Consider the following 18,122-nt stretch of genomic DNA (forward strand, 5'->3'; position numbering starts at 1 on the left):
AGGCGTTTTATTTTTCTGTTGTTTTCCTCATCGGGTGAAATACAAAAAGTGTCGCCGGGGATTGAAATCACAGACATGGGGAGAAAGGAGAAAAATAAAAACACCCCCAAAATGCCTTCATGTCTCCAAATCACCGTGTGGGTTTCACTGTGCACAGCGGTGCCATCGTTAACGCAATGTTAAAGCAGCAGCGCAGAGCAACGTGAGAAACCACAGAACCACGCAGCTCCCACTGTTCAAATACCTCATTTCTTTTGGCTTTTCTTTGCAGGATGGTTTCTCTCCTCATGAGTCCTCGTGTTCCTCCCGGCCTCGGAGATGCCAGCAGCAGTCAGTCTCACACGTTGGACGTGGAAATCACTGCTTGAAACAAAAGCAGCAGCACAGTCATTCATGTTGTATCCGGGGGGTTGGGGGAGCACTGCAGCCACAGCCAGACCCCAACGTGGGGCTCAAGGGATGCGATGGGGCTCCGCGCTTCAAGACGAGCAAACCAAGCTCTGGGTTTCCCATCCAGAGCCGCAGCCAAAGACGTTCAGAGCTGAGATTCAGTGCTTCGAGGCACAGGGAAAGGACGATCAGCCCCTGTGCTGAGCACCCCATGATGGCACCGAGCACGGCCCCCGGCACGCACAGCAAAGAAACGATCTGCCATCGTCTGGTTTTGTAATCTTTATGTAGATATTTAACCCTACACCCTTATCAAACATATATAATGAGTTCTACCAACTAAAAAAAAATAAAATAAAATAATAAGATTAAAATAAAATAATCAAGTAAAATTCCAACTTCATATAAAAGCCCCCTGCGTGCGGCCGCAGCGCCGTCCCCAGGCCGCCTGCAGGAGGGGGAGCTGATCGCCCCATCGCTCTGCATGCAGGATCTCTCTGGTACAGTCTGTGAGTTTGTCAACCATCGAAGAGATGTCATTAAAAAGTGATTATATACACACGTACAAAGTCAACAGTGTTCCCAGAACAAAATAAAATAAAACAAAATAAAAAAAAAAAAAACCCAAACAAACGACAGACCGATGGATTTCTCCCAAACGGTGGTTAAGATCTACAGGAGGGCTCACGACGGAGCTGAGGACGCGGTGCTGGGGTGGGTGCAGGGGATGCATGCCGGCCCCGGTGCCACCACGCCGCGTTCCCTGCTCTTTTGGGGGCAGAAAGCTGCAGGGAGCTGGGGAGCACGTGGGTCAGTTTGCAGCCGGTGGCTGGGGTGAGCAGGGCCTGGGGCAGCTCTGGGGGTTTCTGCAACGCCCGACGCTCCCAGCTGCCCCCCCAGGAAGGGACAGAGCTGCAGGCGCCGGGAGAAGGGGGAAAAGGTGGCTCGTCCCCAAGAAAGGCACAGGAAGGGTTGGTGTTTGTCACAGCACGAAGCGCTTGGACCCTTTATTCATCCCTCCCAGCAGCCGAGCTCCTGCCCCCACCTCTCCTCGTGTCTGACACGGGCTGAGGCCTCGGGAGGCAAAGCAATTTGGTAATCAGCTAAAAGAACATCCCAACGTCGCGCATTTGATCTTTCTTTTTTTTTGTGTGTTTTGTGTGATTTTTTTTTTCGTTGTTTTTTTTTTTTTTAAACTACTACCGGAAGTTTTATTACAACAGCAATACTTCTTTTCGTTAAAACATTTTCTCTAGTCTCGCACCAAGGGGGCGGCTTAGGAAATAAACAACCGAAAAATACAGAACATTTAATTTAGGAAAGTGTTATATGGGACTTTTTTTTTGGGGGGGGAAGAGGGGGGAAGGGGCTGGGGGGGCTGGAGGGGAGTCGAGGAGGGGGGAGAAAAAAATAAAAGAAAAATCAAGTGAAAGCGCTACTCCACTGCTCCTACAACGTCCCAATACCTTCGCTCAAGAGATCGGCGTCTGCTTCAGTACCTGGGGGGGAAGAAGGGGCGTTTTGGTGCAAAGAAAGGGGAACCCCTTCCAAAAGTCGGCCGCGGCCTCTTCAGGCTGTGAAAGGGGTCTCTGTTCATGAAGGGCTCGCGGGGCCTGAAATCAGCCCGCGGGGTTCTGACCATCATGGCGCCGCGGTTCGCACCGTCCCTGTGAGCGATGGGGGTGACGCTGCGGGTCGGCCCCAGCTGCTCCCTGCCCAGGGAGGCCATGGCCACCCCTTCGCGGACACGGCCCAGGGGCGCGCCGCCGTGGTCCCGCTGGGGCTGGCTCGGCTCCCTGGGTCCCGCGTGCACACCGAAATGCTCTTTCATCGTCCCTTGGTGAACGGTACCGTGCTCCTTGGGGAAGGCGCCGCCGCCGTGCTCCACGGCGAGGGGGGGAGCGGGGAAGGGCACGCCGCCGTGCTCCCCGGCTGGCGGTGGCTGCGATGGGAAGGGGACGCCGGCGTGCTCCCCGGGGACGGGGGGCGGCGGGGGTGTGGGGAAGGGGACCCCGGTGTGCTCCACGGAGGGAGGCGGGGGCACGCCGTGGGGCAGCGAGAGAGGAGAGGAGGTTTCTTTCGAGAAGGGGTTGGCGTGATCCACGGGCGGCATGTGGGGAGGGACCGAGTGATCCCTCGGGAAGAGGCTGCCGTGATCCTTGGGTGGCGCGGCTGGGGGACCGGCGGGGGGACCGACCGGATCCCTTGGGAAAGGAGTCCCGTGCTCGATGGGAGGAGGCGCGATGGGAGGCGGCATGTGGTGGTCGAAAGCAGGGCTGAAGTTGTTTGTTCTGAAATTGTTGACGCTCTCCTGAAACGGCGGCACGCGCTCCTTGTACTGCGCCTGGAAGCCGCCCAGGCCCGGCAGCTCAGGCGCGCTCGAGGGCCCGTTGTCAAAGGCGCTCCCCGTGTTGCTTATCTCAAACCACCCCGACCTGCTCGCCTCTCGTCCGTGTCCTCTGCTTCCTTTCCCCAGCACTCGGATGGACTCCACCGTCTGGATGGGCTCCCCGGACATCCCCCTGCTCGACGCATTGTGGTAGCCCAGCGTCTCGATAGGGGCTCCTTTCTCCTCAGTGCTGTCAGGCAAATCCAAGCACGACGACGACACTCTGGTCTCTATGCGGTAGTGCTCCTCTTGCTGCTGCTGCTGCTGCTCTCCTTTGGAAGCACCAGCCTGGCTGTGGCTAACCCCTTCATTTGAACTGCTTTTAGGAAGCTGGCTGAAATGCTTCTCCTCGGAGGGTTTACGAGAGGCATTTTTGAGCATGTTCTTGAATTCGATCGTGGACGTGGCAGAAATGGAAGAGCCCAGGGACTTGTCCACACCTGGCGCGGGCGCTCTGCCCGCGGGGCTGGGAAGAGTGCTCTGAGAAGAGAAAAGCGACCGGTGGGGAATCGAGTGGGGGGAGTCCGGGTACTGCTTCTGTGAGAGGCCAGAGTGCACCACGGGTTTGGGCAAGTTGTTATGATTGGAGTCCGGTGTGAAAAAAACATCGTTCTTGCTGGGCGAAGGGGAGCCATCCGAGGTGGAGTCGTTTCCCCTGAGGCCGTAGCTCCCGTACATCCCCGGGGACGTGGACAGCGTGTCGCAGCCCTCGCTCTGATCGAGAATAGACCTCATTGACTGAGGGAACGACGGCTTCACGCTGAAATCCTGCGATCTTTGACCATAGCTCGGCAGGACTGGCTGATACTCTGCACCTTCAGATAGCTTACTTGATTTCAAAATAGACTTGGCCGGCTTCTTCTCCAGGTTTAGCATGGCAGACGGCGGTGGCCCGGAGTAATCAAAGTCACGGTAATCTTCATCTTCCTGAAAAGATGTGTCTGGATAAAACTTCTCCTGAGAGGAGTCCATTAAAGAGGAGGGTATTTCCATGCTGTCTGCAGACTGCTTGTACATTCCAGCTGGAGAATCTCTGCCCAGGCTGAAGGGCCGGTAGGTGTGCACAGAATTGGAAAGTTCTTGGGGATATCCATCATCTCTGCTCTGAAGGGGCGACCTCGTGCTGCTGGGAGTAGAAGAACCCGGGCTCATGATTTTTGAGAGCAAAGAAATAGTGTCGACGTTACTGGAGGTCGGCTTGTCCATCATCTCATCCTGGGTGGGCGTCCCGCTTCGCTCGTCGCGGACTGGTGTTCCATCCACGTTGTCCATGGAGGTGCTGGTAGGACCGCGCTGAAAGTCAGAGGAGTGACTTTCCGGTGCGATGTTGGACCCTAAGCTGCTTAAAATCGGAATATTCAAGTTTAGACCACTGAAGCCAGGATTTCCCTTCAAGAAATTGTGAATCTTCATCTCCAGGCTTGGAGAAGGGGGCTCCGATTCCAGCTTCGCCTTTGAAATTTCAGAGGGTTGACTCATTGAAGTGTCTGTTGTTAAGAGGGAAGAAGGGCTGGGAGGATGGGAACTGGAAAATCCCAGGGAATTGGTGGGTGGCTTAAAACCAGAACTTGAGAGCCCTGCGGTGTGTCCAACAGGAGCCTTATTAACTGAAGTTGAGGAAACCTCAGCAGCTGATGAATTTGGAGAGTAACCAAAATTTTTGGATATGAACGACTGAGCGTTGGAAGGAATATTTCTTCCCTTCAAGCAAGGAACGGTTGTGTTGGCTGGCGATGCTGAAGTGCTCTGTGATGCAGTTTCACTGGACTGAATGGTATTTCCAGCAACACTCTGAAGTAAAGATGACAAACCTGCAAAAGAGAATGCTGCGTTCAGGTATTCAGGTGAGAGGCAAGATAACTTCAACTCCTGTCAAGGGAAAGATTTCTGTGTTTTCACTACAGATGTTCCTTAAAACTACTTCATGTTTTAGCCAGGAAAACGACTGGATTTTCTTGCTTTGATATTAATGTTGGTACCCACAGAGGCACAAACCTTTGCCAGAGATTTAAATTAACCTATGCATTAGAATGCACAACTGAGTCAGGCAGTAACTCGCCCTGGCTTTGTGGCTCAGAGGCACACATGCTGCAGGATTGACCACTGTTGCAGAGGCAGCAATAGCACTTTTAAGAAGTTTTTCTGCTCTAATTTTAAAAAAAGCTCTCTCAAAAGCACAGAGAAATTACAGAGACCTCATTTGGTCTCCTGTCACATTCAGCATTCCTCCATAAAGTGCATTGGATGAACGCCCTTAGCTCACGGCAAAAATACAAAGATGTACACCCAGACAATACAACTGCCCTGCTGACACTTGTTACCTAAAAAAGTCACCCACATTTGCCAAAAGTGGAACACATTCCAAAGGAGTTTTTTCTCCCTCCATCTCTGCTGTAGGACTGCACAGCAGCGCGTGTCAGTACTGACATTGCCATCCAGTGGACAGTCAGACATTCACTCAAAATTCACTCCAGTACCTTGCAGTGCTGGTGCAGTCTGAGTCTGGGTTTTGGAGAGAGCAGACAGGATGCTTTCAGGAGTTATTTCCACTTTGGAGAGAATATTTGCTAAAGGATTGGAAGGAGCAGATGGAGTCCCCATGGCAGGAGTTTTCAGGCCGCTAGTAAGAGTTGTGGGGCTTGTTGGGGTTCCTGGAGAAGGCCTTGATGCAGGACTGACACCTAGGATGGAAGCACACAGCACTCATGTACGTTGGTTTGTTGACAGGTGCTCTTTTGGCTCATGTTTTCCATGCACACAACTGCTACAGAGTGCCATGCACACCAAGAGGCTCACGAAGCCAACAGTTGCGTTAAAGAAACTCAACCAGGACCTTAAGTGACAACTAATTCACCTTTATTTCGCAACCACTTTCCTTTAACAAAAGATTACAAAACCAAACTCCATTACCAGCACCTCCAAGCCAAACACCTGTGCCAGAACCACTTCAGCACTCACCTGTGTTTTTCATGACAGAAGTTAAACTGCTAAGAATGGAGCTGATCTTTGCCAGGTCGACATTGGCGAGGTTGGGCAACGCAAGAGCTGGTGACGAAGAGATGGGAGCTGAGCTCACTGGTTTTGGAGCCGGAGGAGTTGGGGCAGGTGCTGTCACTGTCACTGAGGTTGTGGCTGTGGCAGTGGTACATGGCACCACTTTGGGGGTATTTTCAGTCTTCACAGGTGCTGAAGTTGGAGCAGCTTGCTTTTCTTTCCTTTCTTCCACTGCATTGGGGGGAGTAGGGAGGGGGAGAAATGAGACCAGGGTTATCACTCTGTCCTTGAAGGATTACTCCAGGTACAGGATTTTCAATGTGAGCCTTATTTAACCCCAGTTACAGAACTCAAGTGGTTCCAGTAGGATATGTTAAACAAAGGCATTTTTGTGGTTAGCTTAGGAGATGGGATGGGCACAGTCAGACCGTGACTCCCCTGCCGGGGTAAGGACTGAAACCCAAGTGCTCCATCCAGAGTCCAATCAGGGTTTGACACCAATGCTACGTCCCCAAGGAGGCCCAAGAAAGGCGTTTTGTCTGGATGTAATTCCCACACAATCACTCTGCTGCTCCCACAGAACATACCGATGATTTTAGACGTGTCATCCTCCACATCAGAGAGCTCCATGTCCTCCACATCCCGATTATCTGTCACGGGCTCCGGAGATCCCGGCTTACGGCTTCCAACTGCTGGAGAATGAGAGTTATCCTCTTCCCCCATTCCCTGGAAGGGGGACTCAGAGCCCGTTGGAGATGGGGCATCCATACTTGGAGAAGGGACAGGAGACTCCTCCGGATCAGGAAGCGTTGCTTTCAGTTGATCCAGCTTTTTCTTCAGATTGCTCACTCTATTGGCAAATGTTTTATAAGCCTGAGACAGAAAGGACATTGGATTTATTTAACAGGACGACAACACGCCTCAACACAACAGGAGTAGAACACAGCCTTAGAAAATCATTTTACTTTTCAGTTATCTGCACCCTGCACTGAATACACCGCAGTCGGACCTTGGGTCTTCAGTCTGACTGGCAGAGCAAGGACCAAACTTCCATAAAAACCATTTTCTAACAGATCCCCTCAGTTTGCTCATCTATTTCTCGCACTGATTACACCTAATATGGCTTCCAGAATTTAGGATTTCTTAGAAAAAACTGCAATTCTCTCCACATTTAAAAATGCAGAAGTGCTACAGAACTTCAGCAAGGAAGCAACTCAGCTTCTGACCCACTAATTTTTATAGTCTCCTTTTCACAAACAGATGATGCACTTTCCAGCCTCTAAGATGCCTAGCAGAACAAACATCACTCTGCCTGAGGAAGATGAAGGAAGCTCCTACTTACGTTTGCTACCACCTTGACTTCCTTATACTGTGCTTCATAAAATATCCCAGCGTTCTCCAGGGCTTCAGTTAGAGAGGGGCCATTTTTCACTTGCTTGTCTAAGCCATTCACAAACTCTTCCAGCTTTGAGCTCGCTTCTTCAAACTCCTTGGAGAACTTCTTCCCCCCTGTTTTGTCTAGAAGGAGATGAACACCACGTGAGTGACCTGGCAGCCACCAGCCAGCATTTCAGGTGAACTGAACAGGTCAAGAATGCTTGCTCTAAGGACGTGTGAGGGCATCTGTGAACGGTGCACAGCAGAGTCTCACAGTTTATGCCTCTATCAGCTGGTTTCTGAACACAGTTTCAAAGGAAGTATTTTAGGCACCTGTTTACTGCTTCTTAACTGCACAGAACCCAATTTCTGGTTTAAGGCTCAACAGAAATTCCCAGAACTGTTGTGGGCATATTATATCAGTTTGTATCCATTAGACCACCTTTACCTTTTAAGCATTTAAGTGTTTCAGTGCTGCATACATCCACTCTCATGGTGGAAAGCTGCTTCTCTTTCAGTTCTATCTGGTCTTCTGAGCGCTTATATAACAGCAGTTCATCGATGAGAGATTGTGGCTGAAAAATCCAAGAAGAAAAGCATCCCCATCACATTCTGCAGAAGAGGCAAAGCAACCAGCACAGCAACAAACAGTGCTGGGACAATTAAAAGCAGGGATGGACCTTTTCTATTTTTATTTTTAAATAAATCACTGCCTTTGCTAGTCAGCTTGCTTTTCAGTCATCTATCTCCCACATTCTGGGCACCCAGTTAAGATAAATGTGTTGCCAAAACCCCCTCAGCCACCCTAAACTGCATCTCACCAAGGTGATCTGCGTTGGTGATCACCTTGCACTGTGTGCAGCCAGCTCTTCCAAGTGCAGCATTTGGATTCCACGCTGCTCCTGAGAAGCTGAACTGCTGCAGCAGGTTATTCCAAAGGAAAATCACTACTGCAGGGAGTCCCCATGCAGCTCAGAATGCTTTTCAGCTGCCCCGCTGTCCATAAAGGTTCACAGAAGGGATCACAGCTCTCATAGAAATTGCAACTGAGACATCTAGCAGCCACTATACACCAAGGAATGAAAGGAGACTGAATAGTGGAGCTTCTGACCAAGCTCATGCTGCTGGTGAATGTAAGCTACACAAAAGTTACAGTCTGAGGACAGAGGTTAGTGCAACAGAACACTTCTGCTAGCAAACTTACTCTGAATTCAGCAACGATCTTGGACTTCAGAGCAGCTTTTGGGTTTGCGGATGCTGCTGGAATAAAGAGAAAGTATAAAGAAACCAAGGAATGACACACTGATGCGAAGCAAAAGTCAAGAAAGGCAGCCCTAATTAAAGTATTTAACATAACGAAGAACTCACAGGCTGTTGTTACTCATTGCAGCTCTCCCTCCACACACGTCCCTCAGTGCTCTAGCTTTCCATTAGCTAGATTGTCTCTGATTGAGGCCAACAAATTATACCACTGCTTTATAGTTTTGTGTACTATAAAAGTTCACCCTTTTCAGCTCTGCAGTTGCTCTACACAAGGTTCACCTGGCAGCCCTATTGATGACAGTTTATTCCTCTCTACAAAGGAAGGTAAAAGTGTTTCCTAAATGCCAGACACACGGCTCGTTATTTCCTTGTGATGTGGTCCCTCTTTGCTACTTACAAAGTTTAACCAAGTTCTCAACCTTAAAAACAAACCCCTACGCTTCTATTCTGATCACTCTCTCACTCCCTCAGCAGTGGTGAGGACGGATGGAATCCCACCATCAGGAAACACTAAATCCATTTGTTTCTGGACAAAACAGGAGAAACATCTGACAAGAAGTGAAATGACACGTCCTTCATCCATGCTGAATTTACAGTGCACTTTTGTTTGGGAAAGCAGCTCGTGATGTTAGCCAAGTAATAAAAGCTTCCAAGCTCTTTTGTTAACCTTCTGATCTCAGCACAGGCAGACGTGTGCTGCATCTGACACCTAACATTCCACCATCCTGCTTTATTGAGCATTCAAGGCTTTGGTGCATAGCAAGATCAATAAGATTGCTGTATTACAAATGCATTTCCAGCTAGGCTGCATTCTGATAATGTTGGAGGCAAAGTTCATTATCTGTACTGCCAGCTTCCAGTTTTCTTTTATCCTATCATCTACTTTGCTGTTGAAGATGTGCTCCTGAGCATGCAGGTAGTGTTCACCATGCCTTCCTGCTGCCAAAGTACAAGGTTCTGTCTGTCTTCTCTCCATCTCTGCATAGTCTAATGCCAGTTTCCAAGAGGTTTCACCTCTACTGTTCATAACCTCTGCTCTCAAAGACTTTTTTTTTCCATACTTCATTCCTTTAAAAAGTGGTTCTCTAGCAACAACTCCTTGGTGCGTTACACATTAGTCTGTAAGGAGCTTTACAAGCCTGGAAGGTGCATGCTGGCTCGTATTTTAGTCCAGGTACTCTGCCCATTTGGGGCTGTAGCCTTTCTTCCTCAAGAAGGCAATTTTTATATTAGTTCAGAGAGTTCACATTGTTTCCTTACTTTGTGATTTCTTCCACGGCTTATTCGGTTGTTTGTTCAGAGTTTCTTTCAGCTGCTTCTGAGTTTTGAAAGTGGTACCTGGAAAACATTTCATTTTTTGCAGTCTGGCATTATGGGATTCCTTTAAGAATCTGGTTTTGGTGCCATATGGTTGCATGGTAGAAGAGTGAACAGAAATTTGTTTTAAAATACCTAGACCAAATTCCTTCGATGAGCTGCTGGATGCCCAAGAGAACCTAAGTTTACTCAGGGATACAGCAACTTGTGGGATGGTCTGCCATTTTTAAATCAAGTTTCTGTTTGCCCTTGCACTACGACAGTTCAAAAATCACAGTCATAACCAAAACAAGAAGGAAAAACACAAGGCATCTGACAATAAAGCTACACCACTTGTCTCCCTAGACAGGCTTGCAGGAAATGAGCATTCAACAGACATGTAATGCAAGTCAGAAAAACAGCCACGACACCTGATTTGTAACGATCTGAAACACGTTTGCTTTAAAATTACAGCAGCTAAGAGAGATTTCAGGACATATGCATGAACTTCATTTCTCGACATGCAATGCTCAACTGAAGCCTTTTCACTCGCCAAACCCTGAGCCCACGATGTTGCACCTCTGCTGCAACGACTACAACTGGCTCTGCAGAACCAAAGATGAGGATTTCCTGAAGCTCCTCTGGCTGTCAGTGAGGCAACCAAACGAAGCAGAAACACAGACTGATTTCCTTCAAGTCAAGGACCTCAGTGTTGGCTAATTTCTGGCTGCAGGTGACCACACATGCTCACAGTCAGTGAGAGTGATTTCAGGTTTTAAGCAGGGTTCCTTATTAAGTACTCAGGGACATACATGCACCTTTGCTTGCAGCCTGTTTCCTACACAACAAATATTAACAGCAAAACCAACTTAATACTGAGAAAGAAAGGAACAAAGCCACCGTAGTTCCTCAGCTCACACCTCAAAGGAGAAGCCAGAGCCTCAGCCCCTGTGCCAGGACACATTGCAGCATCCCAAGAGCACTTTGCACTCGTGATGACTTTACTGTCAGCTGGAACAACCCCAGCTTACATTGGAGGATTCAGAATCGTCTTTAGGAAGGTGCAGGAAACACATTCAGTGCTTCTCACAACCTCTCACTGTTTTTTTTCTTGCTCCACACAGACGTGGGAAGCGCACACGTGCACAACAAATGCGTTCTGTTCAGCCACCTCAGAAACCTTCTCACTGAGCTCACCTATAAGTTCGTAAGTTAAGAAACGTGAAAGGCAAATCACTTACTGAGAGCTTCTTTTAATGCCAAAATGGTCTCCTCAGGGTACACGTTTCTGTCCTCCCAGATTTTGAAGATTCTTTCTATAGATTTGGAAACCGACGGATCCCTAAAAAAGAGCACAGTGGCTTTTATCTGCCACACAGACAGCAACTCCCCATGATTTAAAATGAATAATAATACAAGCAGTTGTACATCTGAGTCAATAAGAGAGCCTTCAGACAGTGGCTATCTGCCCAGATGGAGACTAATTCCCACTGCAAGGCATCTGAGTGAAATTCAAGCCACACACTGTTGTTAACAAGAGTGAAGTAATGAACACAATATGAAATTCTGCTCCCGTTTCTGGAGGGTTTGAGATGTCAGCAGTGTGGAGGAGGAAAAGAAACATCACTGTTTTGAGATGTTAAACCTCAGACTGTCACTTACTTCACTAAAGAAGCTGCTTCAGGAAGCACTTCTGCAAACGTATCACGGAACACAATCGCGTTTTTTCTCTTGCAGTTCTGTATGACATCGTTGGCCAAGTAAAAGAGATTCAATCGATGAGGAAAGGCAGCTGAGGACAAAAAGAAGATTCAGGTCTGTTATCAGGTAGGAGAAGAGATGTCTGCAGCATTTCTGACATAAGGTAGGGGCCTGCTTTCAGGTTTTTGTTCAGCATTTCCATCGATGCTGTGTGCAGCAGCAAGCTCAGAGCAGTGATAAAAACTGCAGCTTGCGAGGGCGACTCACAGAGCTCCCTGTAACTCAGTCCCATTCCCTCCTAAAGCCAGGCCTCCTTTCTGGCTTGGGCTCAGAGAGACCACAGAGCACTGCTGGGCCTGTGCTGCTGCCGTGCCCCCTGTGCTACGGAAGGAACCTGCGATGAGGCAGAGCAGCAGAGGCTCATCTGTGAGGTCCAACAGCCCACAAACAGCTCAGCGTTCTGCAGAAGAACAGCAGTCAATGCTCTGAGCGCGAGTCCAGCACGGCCTCTCAAGCCCCAGCATCGTTTGGCTTCTGACAACAACTCCAGAGTTCACTTATCCATATTTTCTAAGAATAATCGTGTTTAAATCCACTCTCCCTTCTTTTTCACAGCTCTGTAACAGTCTCTACAACTTGTGGCTTTACCAGGGAGGCTTTTCCACCCCCCAGAACTGCCTCTGCTGCTGCCCCAACCCAGGGCATGGAGGGAGTGACATTTTTCACACCACTTCACTGTCCCCTAAGGAAACCAGGGACTGCATACAAGTGCTCCCTCCTGGCCCCAGCCCCATCATTTCAATGCATCTGGCTCAAAGCAATCCTCAGCAGCACAAGAGTTCAACTTGCTGCATCTTCTCCGAAAAAGAGCTGCTCAAACAGCCCTTCCTGAAGCACAATTTAACACAAGCTCTTGTGCAGAGCACAGAGGACTCAGATCTGCATCCCTTCTCCAAACAGCCTCCCCTGTTCCTGCAGTGCTGGCACCAGTTTTGGTCCCTGAACCTCCTACCACTGCATCCCCAGACAACACCACACCTGCACTGCTGCTCTCACTTGAAACACCCATACCAAACTCCTCTTTTATCTTACTTATATCCAGTCCCAAATTCAATTATTCCATCAAATCTTCTCTTAAATGGAGCAGCAACAGCGCTCGTCGCTCAGTAAGCCGATCTCCATGCTAATTAATTTAATTTCACTTAATTTAACTACATCACATTAGGATTTAAATATAGGGACGGTGACAATATCCTGCTTTGCTGGAGCTCGTGGGAGCGTGGAGCAGACTCCCACCCTCCTTGGTGACCCTATGGGCTGTGCTGGCCATCAGCACATCTCTCTGACTGCTCTGGCTCTTCAGGACCGGGGCGATTTGGGGCAGAGGCAGCCTGATGCTGTGCAGAACCCCATTCTCATGAGTGATTCCGGCCTCTTCCAGCAGTGAGGCTGCGTCCCCACTGCTCCCATCTCCAGGTTTCCAGCTGGGAAGCATTCAGAGCAGAGGCAAGCGGTGCTCTCAGCACAGCCCCTTACCTGCAGTGTGCACACAAAAACCCGAACCCACAACACAAGTCAACCAAAAAACTCACTGTGGAACTCAGGCTCCTGCTGGCCCTCAGCAACAGCCAGCCCTTTCCAGCTCCAAGCCAACCAGAAAGGAAGCCCCAGCTTGCGCTCAAACCTCACATCACACCTGAGAAACCCTCCCATGCACACGCTGCGTTCGTATTTGGCAGCTGACAACAACACACTTCCACAATTTGATTGGAAACTGAACGCTGAACGGAACACATCTCTCCTCCCGTGTTCATCTCACACACAGAGGGGTATCCATGGCCACCAGTGCGTTTACTGCAAGCAGTGTACCTGCAGAAATATGGGCACAGCTCGCTTTTAGCATACTGAATGCAGCAACTGCAATGGCCTTATTGTGGAGCAGACAGTCTCTGCTCGTGAATGACACAGCACATTCACACACCAAAAGCCGTGGCCGTGTGAAGCCCCTCCGTGCACCGCTCACCCCAAATCGCACGCTGCTGGCAAAAGGGCCTCAACTGTGCCCAAGGAAACAGCACAAAACGTGATCTGGGAGCACTGGCACACAGCTGCCTGTCTGCTGTATGGGATCCGACTGCTGCTGAAGTAGCGACGCTCCAGAACAAACTTTGATAGCAACAAACATGGAGAGCCAAGGATTTGTTAACAGAAACAGCGATTTCCAGCCTTCATCTTACGAGTGCTGAGAGGCAAAGCAGGGTTGTTCTGACAAACGTTCTCTCACCAAGTGTGGGGGGCACACAGTGCTGCCCTCCCTGCTGAAACCCAGCCGCAGCTGCACACCCCCCATTTCTGAAGCAACTCTGAGCAACTTTGGCTTCCATCACCTGTCAGATATCAATGCATCGAAGCAAAGTTTGCCCTGTGACGTAACTAAAATGCGGCACCCCATTGCTACGTCAGCCTCTGGTCGATGGATGCTCTCTCCTCACACGTTGCTCTCCAGCAGATCTCACTAACTTCACATCATAACTCAAGCAGGCGCTGCAGACGCACCGAGATTCAAACGGTTCAATCCACACACAGCCTTCAAACACAGCAAATTCAAAACCAGCTTTAAGACAAACATCACACGCAGCTAACGCCCAGAATCATTAACTCCCCTGCTTGTGCTGAACCTCAGCACAATTCATGTTATCCCATCAGTATGGAGCTTTTTGTAACCAAACCCACCCACGTGGCACAACACACAGAATCCCAAGTACAACCCAGCAGCACGCTGCATAACCACTGTGTGAGCTGCAGGAAAGCCGTGCGAAGGAGACAACGTTCCTTTGGCCCCGAGGTGCACTTTGTACAAAGCAATCCCAGCCACATCTGAGGGGTGAGCAGCTCCTCCTCCTCCTCCTCTGTCACGCTTCAGGCTGCCTTGGCTCAAATGGGAAACAGCAGGAAAGGATGACTGACAACAGAGGTGTGTGCATCTCCTCCAGCTGCACTGCCAGCACCAGGGGCAGCTTGGAGCTAACATCCAACGGAGCCGTACCCACCACTAAGTTGTCTTCAGGAGCTCCTGGTGGCCAAAGGGCTGACCAAGATCCAGCAGTGTGCCCTGGTGGCCAGCAGGACCCTGGGGTGCACCTCCAAGAGGGCAGCGTGCTGAGGGAGATGCTCATCCCCTCTGTTCTGCTCTAGGGAGGACACAGCTGCAGCACTGGGCCCAGCTCTGAGCTCCTCAATTCTATGCAGAGAACTGCAGAGATGGTGGCAGCCTGGAGCACCTTTCAGTGGGGAAAGGCTGAGAGCCCTGGGGCTGTTTGCCAGGAGAAGAGAAGGCTGAGAGGCACCTGATCAGTATCTGAAGGGTGGGTCAGGAGGATGGGCTCTGTTTGGTGGCGCCCAGTGACAGGAAAGGAGCACAGGGCACAAACCAGAACGTGAGAAAGAACTGCTGCACGTTTGAGTGGCAGAGCTTTGGCACAAGCTGCCCAGAGAGGTGGGTGAGTCTCTTTCTCTGGAGACCCACAGACCCACCTGGACACTTTCCTGAGCAACCTGCTGTTAGGAACCCGCTTAGGAAGGGTGGAGTGGAAGAGCTCCAGAAGTCCCCTTCAACCCCTGTGGTTCTGGGATTCTTCCAGAGAGCACAGTAAGCTCTTGGCTCTTCAGTCACGTTGCTGGAGAGAGCTGTGAGGCGCAAAGCAATCCTCACAAACATGGGGGATGCACCAGGGCAACCTCAGAATCGCTTGTGGAAAACCAAACCAAACAGAATTCCAGGCCGGTACTGACAGCTCCCAGCCAACAGGGGCTGGAAGGACAGAAGCAGAGCATCCATGGCTCCCAAAGAGAGAGCAATGACTTGTGATGAACCTTGGAACAAGAAGAGGACTAACGAAGGCACTCGAATGAGTAGGAAAGGGCAGCGTCAAGGAATGTGCTTGAAAGGGACTTTGGCAGCTCCCTGGAGTGGAGGAGTAAAGCAGAACCACCTCTGCCAGGAGTAAAAAGACAACTGCTGTGACCACAGCGAATGCAGGGCTCCAGAGATGAGTTCTGAAGAAGATAAACACACAGCGTTGTGCCTTGTGTGAATTTATAGCACTGCCAGCGAGAGCCCGGGCAGAGCTATTCCTTGGGAACAAACAGGTTCTTACATCACTCTTTAATCACTCAATGCATTAGCAAGAAATAAATGAACATTTCAGCCAGTTCAATGTGATTTTTCTCCAATCAAGATCAACATAAGACAAACTCCAGCGACCACTGGCAGACATCTGAGCTTGTGGCACATGGAATCACCTCATGGTTGGGTCAGAAGGGACCTCAGCCCCCTGTGGGCTGGGAACCACACCGGGTCAGGCTGCCTGGGGCTCCATCCATGGACGTACACCCACACTTCCATGCTGCCTGGGGCACCTCCATGGATGTTCACCCACACTTCTCTGGGCAGCAGTGCCAGCACTGCAACGCCTCTGGCTAAAGAATTTCCTATCATCTAATCTAAGTCTCTCCTTTTTTAATTTAAAGCCATTCCCCCTCATCCTGCACTATCAGATCACACACATAAGTTGGTTTACCTACTGTTTACAAGATACTGGAAGGCCACAATGAGCTTTCTCCTCTCCAGGATGAAAAACCCCAGCTCTCAGCCTCTCTCCATAGCAGAAGTGCTCCATCCTCTGGAGCATCCTTGTGACTTCTGGACCCCATGCACTGTTCAGCTGTGCCTTTCGGGGCTGACAGCTGATAGACTGCCTGACTCATTACCAGGCATCACCAAAACAACCCCCAGAGCACATGCAGCACCTCCTCACCCCCCACTCCACACTAACTCAAGTCCTGCCAAAATGCACGCGGGTCACCGAGCCACTGCAGCACGGCTTTACAAAAGGTTCAGCACAAAGCAGAGCAACACTGCAGAACAACAATATTATTTCCGTGCTACTACAGAGCTTACTTTAGCTCCTCCAACACAGAAAACCTTCACACATTAGCCAGGCAGCAGCCATAACTCAGCCTTGCTTAGACTTGGGAAAACAGCAACTTTTCCACTCCTGTGCTGTTGCTGGCATTCACCAAATCTGAGTTTTGGCACCCAACACGTTTCCTTCTTATTGATGTCAGTCTGTGTTTCCTGTGGAACAGGATGGTCACAATCCCCCACTCCACAGCACTGAACACATCTTTCCTCCAACCTCTCAAAACGATGCGCTACAACAACTCAAGCAAAGCACAAAGCACAATTCCAGAGGCCCAACGCACCACAGCTTAGCTGCAACAACTCCATTTATTTATTCCAAAGCACAGAGCGGCGACGCTAAGCTGAAAGCCTGCCCAGGAGCTGAAAGGCCTCTGGGAAATCACGCCTCGAAGCACGTCAGATCTGAGTGCTCCATGAAGTTGAGCTGGGCAGCTTTGGCTCAACACCAGCACCACCATCACAACTCCACTGCTGGGCTGCGGGCGCCGCGCTGAGCCCCAGAGCCAACCCTGAGCTTTGGCAGCACGCAGCCAAGGCTGCCATGAAGCCGCCCCTTTCTAAGCACACCTCTCCCCGACACGGACCACCCCAACAACACGGCTGGAAAAGCCTTTGGAGCACAGAATACGAAACCCAATCTCAGTTTCCAAAGCGTGGGAGAGGAAAGGAGCCCCTCCAGCAACGGGAACCGCTCCGTTTCCCGGGAGCTGCCCTCATCCACCCGGGCAGCCCAGCACGGAGCCCCGGGCCCGGCTCCAGGCCGGCCGCGCACCGAACGCTGACAGAAGGACGGGAAGGGAAAGGGGCGGCCCGGCCCGATCGCCGCCCGCACTCACAGCGCCGCAGCCACTTCATCCAGTGGTAGACGATGGTGCTGTGGTGCCGTTTGTTCTCCAGACACCACGAGGAGAGGCCCTGGATGGACTCCATGGTGTTGGTCACCGCTTGCAGCTTCCTGTCGAGCGAGGCCTCCAGCGCTCCGGCCGAGGAGGACGCGGCCGAGGAGGAGGCCCTGCCGCCGCCTCCGCCGCCCGCCGCCATCTTCCTGCCCTGCTCTCCCAGGCGGGGCCGCGCGGACGGCGGCGGCGCTCACGGCCTTCACAGCCCCGCGGGGCCGCGGCCGCCGCCCGCCCTGACGGCTCCGCCGCGTCGCGCTGCGCCGGGGAGGAGAAACGGGGGGGGGGGGGGGGCGGGTGTTGGGTGTGTGGAGAACGAGGCGGCCCCACAGCGAGAGGCGGCCGCGTTCCGAGCTCCGTTCGGCGGCCGCGCGGGGCCCTCTCCGCTTCGCCCTCCCCTCCCCCCCCCCGGGCGGCGGATGAGGTGCGCTGGTGCCTCGGTCACTCGCCGGCCCCCTCCGCGCGCAGCGCCCGCCCCCCCGCCGCCATTTTGTGCCAGGCTCCCTCACACGGCCTCGGCGGCGCCCCCCCTACACCGCCGCCTCTGCGCCGCGCATGCGCAGCCGCCCGCCCCCCCAGGCAATGCGCACGCGCCGCCCCGCCCCGCCGCCCTCCCTCCACTTCGCGCCTGCGCCTTGCGCTGCCCCCCCCCCTTTCCCCTCAGCGATGCGAATTGCTCCCGGCCTGCCCCGCGGCAAAGATGGCGGCCGCCTGCGCTTTGGCGGGGGAGCAAGGCGGGCCGTGAAGTAACGGAGCCGTTCCGCCCGACCCGGCCCTACACAGAGCTGCCCTTCCCAGTGTGCGCTGCCCTGAGATCAAGCTTCTTTTAAAG

At 51.5% G+C, this 18,122-nt stretch overlaps 1 protein-coding gene across 5 annotated transcripts; it reads right to left on the bottom strand.

The window, feature by feature from the left end:
• Positions 1-657: 657 nt before the first annotated feature.
• On the bottom strand, positions 658-17,435 carry RPRD2 (regulation of nuclear pre-mRNA domain containing 2). 5 transcript variants are annotated; one of them, XM_042815243.1, is made up of 12 exons: positions 17,231-17,435; positions 11,372-11,501; positions 10,951-11,051; positions 9,674-9,751; positions 8,355-8,407; positions 7,599-7,725; positions 7,116-7,291; positions 6,544-6,646; positions 6,361-6,465; positions 5,738-6,004; positions 5,257-5,460; positions 658-4,590 (listed from the first exon to the last, which is right to left on the bottom strand). In XM_042815243.1, exons 1-12 carry the CDS (start codon positions 17,433-17,435, stop codon positions 1,883-1,885), a joined length of 4,257 nt encoding a protein of 1,418 aa, XP_042671177.1. In that variant the 3' UTR covers positions 658-1,882. The 5 variants fall into 5 exon arrangements, with proteins under 5 accessions (XP_042671177.1, XP_042671175.1, XP_042671178.1 ...); XM_042815241.1 differs by having other exon boundaries at positions 6,361-6,646; XM_042815244.1 differs by having other exon boundaries at positions 6,361-6,646; positions 8,355-8,410; positions 17,231-17,408.
• Positions 17,436-18,122: the final 687 nt, after the last annotated feature.

This window comes from Centrocercus urophasianus, unplaced genomic scaffold (assembly GCF_019232065.1).
Source record: "Centrocercus urophasianus isolate 14NV4802_14NV808 unplaced genomic scaffold, USGS_Curo_1.0 seq_1449, whole genome shotgun sequence".
Lineage (NCBI taxonomy): Eukaryota > Metazoa > Chordata > Aves > Galliformes > Phasianidae > Centrocercus > Centrocercus urophasianus.